This window comes from Sinocyclocheilus anshuiensis, unplaced genomic scaffold (assembly GCF_001515605.1).
Source record: "Sinocyclocheilus anshuiensis isolate Anshui unplaced genomic scaffold, SAMN03320099.WGS_v1.1 scaffold253, whole genome shotgun sequence".
Taxonomy (NCBI): Eukaryota; Metazoa; Chordata; class Actinopteri; order Cypriniformes; family Cyprinidae; genus Sinocyclocheilus; species Sinocyclocheilus anshuiensis.
The window spans coordinates 2,598,585-2,608,362 of record NW_015537969.1 but is presented as its reverse complement, the minus strand read 5'-3'; the positions used below and the strand labels follow the sequence as shown (position 1 = coordinate 2,608,362).

Below are 9,778 nucleotides of genomic sequence, written 5' to 3'. Positions count from 1 at the left end.
GCCCATTATAGAATATTTAAGGGCAGATCCCACTGTCCACAGCTCATTCCATATTAGTGTTGTTATCATTAACAAAAACTACAGCTAAACACTAGTAAAAACATTTTTTTGTTAATTGAAATAAAACTGAAATAAAATACAGTAGAAATATAAAATTAGACACGATTAGAAATGCTGCTATGGCGACTAATAAGAAGTCTAATTTGGAGTTAAAATGAAAATAAAAATTCACGAACATTACATAGAAATGTTTAAAACAAACATAATCTAAAAAATGACAAAAACATACAACAAAATTACTAATATTTAAACTAACATTAAAATAAATTAATAAAAACAATTAAAATTAACATTAAAAACTAACACTAATTTAAAATACTAAATAATAAATACTATGTTAGTATATTAGTAATACTAAAATAACACACAAAATGACACAAAATGTCAAAATGTCATGTGTTTGACCTGTAATATAAACATACTGTATATTTATTTTAGATTTTTTTTTAAATAAATCCACCCCGAAAAATATTCGCTAGTAAAAAAGTGTGACAAATATTGCCTATAATGTTTACAACTGACAAAATTATGCTGATTTTGGACATTTTCTTGTCATTAGACTGCTATATGCCAGTCGGGAACTGACTTTACAAATCAATTAATGATCACAAAACTAAATAAAGTATTTAAAAAAAATCACCTTGAGTTCAGCTGGTCATATGCATATGTCATGTAATTTCTATGAAAAGTTGCTTGTGTTGTACATTTTGTGGCTGCATGTCTAAACGTCCTAATACAGATCTGAGTATCTGTTTATATAGCCTCAGAAACAAACATTCCAGTGTCCAGAAGCTCCACTGACTGTGCACTAATGGCGCTTTTCCACTGCATGGTATGGCACGGTACGGCTCGGTACGGTTCGCTTTTGGGGGGTTTTCCACTGGGTACAGTACCTGGTACCTGGTACTTTTTTAGTACCACCTCAGTTGGGGTTCCAACGACTGGATGTCCAGCGTACATATTCAACAATCAATTGAGGTATTCAGTAATTGGGGGCGTGAGAAACACGCAAATGCAGCTGTGTCCAGTTAGCTTTCTAGAGCTCTGCTGGATGCATGGACAATCATCAGAAGTCTCCGCCTCCTGCGCATGTGTGGGCTTCTCAGGTCTGTCCAGTCCTCAGTGCGTTGGGTTCTCTGAGCTCCCTGAGTTCTCAGGGGCTGGCTGTAGGGCTGGGTTACACCTCTCTCATTCCTCCCCTCAAGGTCCCTGCCACTGTGTTTTTCTTCCCTGTCCTGGGCAGCGCGCACACTCACATACACACACCTTTCTTTTTCCTGGATCCATCAACCTGGGCTGAGAAGCCAGGAGAGAGGGTGGCAAGGTTTGGAGGAACCGCTGGGACGATTGGTTTTTGAATAGCGATTCTTCACCATGGATAGATTCTTCATCATCTTCAGAAGCCTGGTCCTGTTGCAGGTGCTCTGCTTGGCCTTATCACAAGTGGTGAGTTTGGCTGCGGTTATCTACTTTTTCTTGGTGCTGGATGATCTTGAGAATGAGATCATGCATCTGGGAGAACATCTTATGGATTGAGATATGATTCACTGTGAATTGGACTGGATTGCCAGTCAAAATGCCAATAGATAAAGTTAATTTTGATGGAATTCGTGTATTTGGTTCATTAGTTTGGTAGATTACCTTTTGATCCTCAAAGTTGCAAGACTTTTGAGTTTTTTTGATCTTCTGAAAATTTGCCCAAGTGGATAATATTGATTTCTACAACATGCAGATACAAGAGGCCTGGTATTTAGCAATAGACTATCTTCAGTCAGTGTTATTGTTTGATTCTGAACGCTTAAACAATTCAGTTCAGTAAATGAAATGAATAAATGGAAAGCTGCTGAATAAAATAGGAAGCTGAAAGTGAACATGAGACAGATAAACAGAGAGAGGAGAAGGTAGAAAAGGAGAGACTACAATGAGGCCATTGAAAATACCAGAAGCTGCTATTCAAACAGACAGAACCTGAAACTGTTCTCAGGAGAATAACACATACTTGTCAGATTTAGAAGGACCACCTCAGCCCAATGCTTGCATGCAGCTCATATGAATAAAATGCAATAGATTTAATGAATGTGCATTCATTTTGAGTCTACCACCTTATCAAATAATGCATTGAAAAACAGATGTATCTTTGATGCTGAATGGGGGAGGGTCTGTGTAAACATTCCCAGCCTCTCTTTTCCCACCCCGGATACCCTGATTGCACAGCCTCTGCTTTTAATTTATTTTTCATCATAAACCTTGTTCTGTCTATCAAATTTGAGCGTGTAAACATGTCTGAGGCAGTGTTCTTATCGTTAACTAAAACTAATAAAAGTATTTTTGAGTAATTGAAATAAAGCTGAAATTAAACAAAACCTTCACTTAAAAAAACCTAAACAAAAATTAAAAAAAATGTGGCCTAAGCAACTAAGACTAACTGAAACGAAAAACTAAGACTAACTAAAAAAATCACGTAAACAAAAGCATGCAAAAAAATTACTAAAAACTTAAATTAAAAAGCTAATATATCAAAATATTAATAAATACTATTATAGTATTATAAATAATAGTAAAATAATACTAGTCTGAGGTCACAACAAGCATTATCAAACAATATAGGCTGTATTGTTTGTTTATTATCCACACTTAGACTTGCATGCTAGAGGAATTCACCTAATTATGTAAATTGCCAGAAATGCAGCTAATTATATGAATTAATAATATGACAACATGAATTAATTCTTAACATAACATTTTAGAATAAATTGCATACATTTGGCTAGTTATGTGGAAGTTAAATATAGAATGCTGTTTAGAAGCATCTGTCAGTGCATATCAGTAAACAGCCTTTAGTAAGGATTAAACTGAAACTGTATTCATGTGTTTTATTTTAGACCGGTCCACCCGGACCGCAGGGCCCCCTTGGTCCCCCTGGCCCCGCTGGAACTCCCGGTGCCGACGGCATTGATGTGAGTATTGGAGCTGCCTGGCTGCACCACAGGTCGAGCTGGTACAAAGACAGGCATTGTGCACCTTGATTCATGAGCCCTGTATTAATCTGCACTACCAAACTCTTGCCAACAGAGGGCGCAAGAAATAAAAATAATCACACAAAAAGGTTCTGTTAGAGGTTGCCTCTTTCCCATACTGAGAGAGTGCTACTAGATGTTGGTTATTTGATACAGTTGTGGCCTAGGCTGGATTCAGTATAAAGACACTCAGCAGGATAAACAGGCCTGACTGATCCATTGCATATCAAAAACAGAAACAGGATCCCCATGTTCCTCCATAAGCTCTATTATTTCAGGATATTTAGATTTTGTAGTCATAAATAGTGATAAATGCATACATATATTCATCAACACATTCTTATAGTGGTTATTGTATATAGAATTCTGAGACAAACTCAAAATTAGTGCTGTCAAATGATTAATCGCGATTAATCGCATCCAAAATAAGTTTGTGTTTATATAATATGTGTAATGTGTATATTTATTATGTATATATAAATACAAACACATGCATGTATATATTTAAAAAATATGTTATGTTTATATATTGTATATATTTATGTATAATATAAAATATGAGAATATAAATATATACATTTATATACATGTAAATATAAAAAAAAAACACTCTATGGGTGTGTGTTTATATATACATAATAAATATACACAGTACACATACATATATTATGTAAACAAAAACGTTTATTTTGGATGCGATTAATTGCGATTAATCGTTTGACAGCACTACTCAAAATACTGTAAATCTGACCTTATAAAGAGATCAGGGTGGAGAAGAAGCTTGTTTGTTGGTAGAGTTATATGTATCATTTTTTTTTACATTTTATTTTTACATATTTCTTTGACATATTAATAGCATATACAGTAGTCAACATTTGAAGTGGATCCAAACCTTTCATCAAAGTTGTCCTAAAACCTAAAACCAAAACGCGTTCTTGTCTTAGAACAACTTTGATTAACTTTTTTGATCCACTTCAACTACTATAGACCTATGCTAACATGCTACATTTAGCAGAGGCCATGAGAATTTGAGGTTTATTTTATTTTATTTTATTTTATTATTTTGCTGTTAGTGATTTGTCCCCATATTTTATACTGGCACTGTCTGCTCTCTCCCAGTTATCATTGCTCATGTTTTTTCTCCGATTTACAGGGTGAAAAAGGCCCTCCTGGACCTCCTGGACCAGCAGTAAGTAGTAACCACAGCTGATATTTATATATTTACACTATCATTCAGAAGTCATACTCAAATAACTGAGTGTTTGTCATGTGTGAACCACTTTACAGGGTCAAAAGGGAGAGTCAGGTGAGCCTGGTCCTGATGGATCTCCAGGGGAGGATGGCATTGATGTAAGTGACACCTACAATTAATGAATTACAGTTTGGACTTTCATGAGGTTATAGATCAGGCATAATTTAGTTGGGGTGAAAAAACAATTTCTTCCTAAGATTGTCATTTGGAGGTGAATAATTATGTACATTTCAGCATCCTCGAGTTCTCATTTAATTAAAAACAAAGCAAAACTTGAGCTAAATCTCATTTTGAATAATTACATTTGTTTTATAATGAACAATGGCATTTGAAATCATGTTCTGGTGAAGGTTATTCACACCTCCACTCTGAAGTGCTGGCATGAGACTGAGAAAGGAGATGTTAGTCCTAGACTTTCTCAGTCACATGCTAGGAAGCAAACATTCCTAATAGGATTTTCTGGTTAATCTGCTCTGGAATGCCAATCCCTGTTTTTTTTTCTCCCACTAGATTGTGAATCTGAGGAACTATCTATGTATTTTTAAAATGTTTTGGTACGGAATGAGAATATGCACATGGATCTTCACATATTACTGTAAAGTTTCTGCTTATAAATGACTCTTCGCATCACCTTAGAGGTGTTAACATGACCCAGTGAATGATTCCGTATAAATAATTACTGCCTGAGTATTATTCAGAAGGCTTGTTTTTCTCTGTCTCCAGGGTTTGATTGGGGCTAAGGGTGAGAGGGGCCCTCGTGGTAATCCTGGACCAAAGGTCAGGAAATAATATTTTATTTTCTTTATGGATGCAGAGTGCACACATTGTATATTCATGCAGATCATCATTTGGCCAACAAACATACATAACATATCAGTTAATGTTTAACAAATGATAATAGAGGACAACATTCGAAAACAATATTATGAATAACATGAATATCATGTCTGCATATTGAGAATATTATGAATAACATATAATGTCATTGTTATTCTAAACGTGTATTAAGAATGGAATGCATCTAATTTCGCATTATGTTTTATTGATTTTCACAGGGTCAGCCAGGGCCTGGTGGACCACCAGGACGACCTGTAAGTATAAAAAATATGTTATGAATTTGTTGAACAAAAAATAATGGTGTAAGTTGTAAGTTGGTGCAGTTACTCCTGCTGTTCAACAGTTGATGTTGTAGTACAAAAATAGCAAAATTTGAGTATTTCTATAGATGCAATATACTGTATTCCAGTATTAATGGACTACATTCAAGATCTGTTGCTAATAATGTTTTCTTTTTACCTTCAGGGACCTGGACTGCCTGGACTTCCTGTAAGTAACCCAGTTCATAATCTATTTTACTTCCTTAATTTGCTTCCTTTGCCTTTCCTTCCTAGTTTACTTCTTTTATTTAGGGCCCAAGCACTTATGGCTGGTTATATAAAACCAAATTGATTTGATTTTCTCCCATGCCATTTCAGTGAGAATGATTGGTGCACTTTATCTGTTTGCAAAAACATTTTGCATCTACTAAAGGCTTTTGCAGAGCAAGCATTACTAAACCTTTTGAATCCTTATGGGATCTTAGCCCACTGAGGTTTTGTCTGTTCTTAGATACGACAGCATACCCTTATTAGTGTATTAGATTAATAAACAAGTATCTCATTTCACTGTTCATTATCTCATTACAGGGAGCAGCAGGCCCCATTGGGCTTCCTGGACAAATTGGGACTACTGGGCCAAAGGTGGGTCTCACTCAAATATATTTTCATAATAACATGGCAGTATATAAATCTTTCATGGTTAAGAATGCTGTCCATACTTAACCTTTGTTACTAGCTAAGACTGTAGTTTTGAATATTTTTAATTGTAAAAAAAAAAGGCAAAATTTCACTCAGCAAACCATTGTAATTAAAAGGATCACTGAATTGATGTCTCCTTGCACTCAAACCTCTCATCCCATAGGGTGACATGGGAAGTCCTGGAGCTCCAGGATTAACCGGACCTCCAGGAAAGCCAGTAAGTCACAGAATGTTTCATTTACTTCACTTTGAAATGTAGTCTTCTCAAGTCAAACCACAAAATCCAATTCTCTGTATAAAGCTGTAGGGCTGATAATAAATCAGCGTCAGGACAGTGTAAAATGACATCTCATCTCATAACTTCTGCAATTCTGGGCGTACGTTTTATTTAATTTTCTGCTTTATTTCATTTCATTTGAAGGCATCAATTTGGGATCTGCTTCAGAACCATATTACTTCATAATAAACTCTCCAAACATAGCTTTTTCTTCCCAGGCACCTGCATTTATACAATCTTTCTTTTTCTGTGTCATTTTCAGGGTCCACCAGGAAAGTTTTTGGGTGTAGAGGAAGGCAGTGCTGACTTCCAGGTAAGCTGATAGTTTCACTCCCAAACCATGATGTACCGCAGCTGAATTCCAAAGTATATTTCTGGAAAAGAAAAGAAAAGAAAAGAAAAGAAAAGAAAAGAAAAACAAATATTAAAGCCTTAAGTAACCCACATTAGCCAGCTTGAAAAAGAATTAAAACATTTGATTTCATGCAATAAATAAATAAATAAATAAATAATAGTATTTGGAGATACAATTTTATAAGGGAATAAATCATTTGCACATGATTAAACAGCAGCATTGTACAAATTTGCAAACTGTAGGACTACCAAAAAAACTATTGAAAATAACTTCTTAATGCATTTTAATTAGTCCTTTTCACTTGTTATTTTTTCCCAGTAAAAATAAATTTGATAATAAAATTGGAAAATAAATCCCTCAAATCGTTTTACTTTTTTCCAGTGAAAACATATAAACATCCTTAAAATAAGATGCATTTACTTATGAACATGTTAAGATGATAATAAAAATCCTTAAAACAATACGATGCTTTTACTTCTGAATATGATAGGATGATAATATTTCTATATATTTTAATATTTCATATTTATAGTATTTTTTTCCCTGAAAAAAGGGAAGAAAAATTCTTAAACTTTTTTTATGCATAAAGTATAAAACACAATATACAGTATAATAAGTTTGGATTAAGTTTGAAAATATTATTAAAAAAAAAAAACATTTGTTGAGAATGTGGTTGTAAAGTTGATTAAAAAAAAAAAAAAGTCAGTCCTATGCTGTTTAGTGAAGTGACATGTGGCCAAGTATGGTTACCCATACTAGGAATTAGTGCTCTGCATTTAACCCATCCTAAGTGCACACACACAGCAGTGAACACACACCCGGAGCAGTGGGCAGCCATTTTACACCCGGCGAACAGTTGGGGGTTCAGTGCCTTGCTCAAGGGCACCTCATTCGTGGTATTGAAGGTGGAAGAGAGCACTGGTTATTCACTCCCCCCACCTACAATTCCTGCCGGACCAGAGACTCGAACTCGCAACCTTTGGGTTACGAGTCCGACTCTCTAACCATTAGGCCACAACTTCCCCTTTATTACTTATCTTCCAAACTGCTCATATTTATTAATTAAATCCTTCTTCTTGGCTTTCTTTTTATATTTGTCCTCTCAGAACCAGCCCTTCTCTGTATTTGGTTTCTCTCAGAGTTTGCCGTTAGACCTTACACACCCCTTATTGATCTCAGTGTTCATAGATTTTCCTAATGAGCTTCATTAAATGGGTGCCATCAAAGGCTTCTGCCTATTAGCATCTCTCTGGATCAAGAAGGAGAGTGGGTCCCAGGGCTGTGATCTGCAGCCAGTCTGCCAGGAGTTCGTTTCCTGGGGGATCACGTGGCAGTCTGGTTGACTGCTTCTCCTCCGGCCTGTAGCGCCCAGCTGGAGCCCTGTTCTGTCTGGATCAATCCTTATCATCCATTTACTGTAATTAGAGGGCTGGTGGTCTGAGATCTAGTAAAAAAAAATCCAAGGACTTTTTCACTCAGCTAAACAGATCTGCCAGTGATTGTTTAGTCTGTGTGATCTGGAATGTTGCACTTTTTTAATCCGATATTGCTGATTTGTGTTCTAGTGTCCAACCAACTGTCCACCTGGGCCGAAAGGTCCTCAGGGCCTACAGGGAGTGAAGGTCAGTAATTTAACATTTTATATTTTTCTCAAATTTCTTTGTTGTGAATTTATGTGACTCAAGCCTATGGTTAAAGGTGATTTCAAAGGCCTGCAACCACTTTCCCCATGACTGCATTCACAAAATAGGCAAAAATAAATAAATAATAAAGATTAAAATTTTACTTAAGCAAGTCCTTCCATTATGACTGCACAAGTGTTTTGCATCATAGTTGTGTACATGCAATTATGGATTGACCAATCAGCATTTCTAAAACATTTCACAAAATGGCAGAATTGAATGACTCATCATGAAATGATTTTTCTCACAGGGACATAAAGGTCGCGCTGGGGTATTGGGAGATCCAGGAAGCATCGGAAAAGTGGTATGTTTTTCTTTATGATGATGTTTGTAATAATAATAATAATAATAATAATAATAATAATTACACTTTACAATAATTTCCCTTTCATAATATTGCTTAACTACACTAGCTAACATGAACTAACAATATGCTTCTAATGCATTAATCCTAATGTAATTTTAACATTAACTAATACATTATTAAAAACAAAAGTTGTATTGGTTAATATTGCTTAATGAACCTGAGTTAGCATTAAAAAACAATGAAAATGTATAGTTTTATTAAATAAAATTAACAAAGATTAAGAAATACTGTAACAAATCAAATGCTCATTGTTGGTTATTATTAGTCAATACATTAACTGATGTTAACTAATGGAACCTTATTGTAAATTGTTACCACAAAATAATAATTATTAATAATAATAATAATATGTAAATTAAAAATGTTCATTTGAACATCCTTTTGTTATTTTGTTGGCCTGACTTCATACTAAACATTGTGATTGTTCTATTCATGTAATAGCCATGCACAGAGAACGTCTCGGTTACATGTGTAACCCTTGTTCCCTGAAGGAGGGAACGGAGACGTCACGTCGGGACCGACGAATGGGAATCTCGCCAGAGAGACCAATCCACTTTGAGTGTAACTAAATGAGCCAATGGACACTGGCATGCGGAATTCACATCTGGCTGCCACACCTCGCAGCGCGGGTATAAGAGGCAGCAGGTGCACCGCATTCATTCATGTTTTCCCTGAGGAGCTGAGCCGGTGACCCGGCAGCTCAGCAGTGGTACAGCTACTGTGGCGACGGATTGTGACGTCTCCATTCCCTCCTTCAGGGAACAAGGGTTACACATGTAACCAAGATGTTCCCTTTCAGTCAGTCACTCTCGACATCACGTCGGGACAGATGAATGGGAATCCCTACCAACGTGCCACAGGTATTGCCCCCTTCAGTGCCCTGTGTAGGCCTCCTGAATCTTCCTATAAGGCAGACGATAGGACCGTGCTCTACACAGAGAAGGTCGACTACTGCTGTTCCTCGAGTAACCC

General features: G+C 35.9%; 1 protein-coding gene and 1 long non-coding RNA gene across 2 annotated transcripts in view; one reads left to right on the top strand and one right to left on the bottom strand.

The window, feature by feature from the left end:
• LOC107670015 (uncharacterized) overlaps positions 1-9,778 on the bottom strand; it is a 718,471-nt gene that overhangs the window by 235,540 nt on the left and 473,153 nt on the right. The gene's annotated exons all lie outside the window — the stretch shown is intronic.
• The window catches only part of LOC107669993 (collagen alpha-2(IX) chain-like), a 25,518-nt gene continuing 16,987 nt past the window's right edge, over positions 1,248-9,778 (top strand). Inside the window, exons 1-12 of the mRNA XM_016462446.1 lie at positions 1,248-1,506; positions 2,943-3,017; positions 4,231-4,266; positions 4,365-4,427; positions 5,053-5,106; positions 5,385-5,420; positions 5,632-5,655; positions 6,015-6,068; positions 6,289-6,342; positions 6,665-6,715; positions 8,323-8,379; positions 8,690-8,743. Coding sequence (XP_016317932.1) covers positions 1,435-1,506; positions 2,943-3,017; positions 4,231-4,266; positions 4,365-4,427; positions 5,053-5,106; positions 5,385-5,420; positions 5,632-5,655; positions 6,015-6,068; positions 6,289-6,342; positions 6,665-6,715; positions 8,323-8,379; positions 8,690-8,743 — 630 coding nt within the window. The 5' untranslated portion in view covers positions 1,248-1,434. The remainder of the gene's footprint in view (positions 1,507-2,942; positions 3,018-4,230; positions 4,267-4,364; positions 4,428-5,052; positions 5,107-5,384; positions 5,421-5,631; positions 5,656-6,014; positions 6,069-6,288; positions 6,343-6,664; positions 6,716-8,322; positions 8,380-8,689; positions 8,744-9,778) is intronic.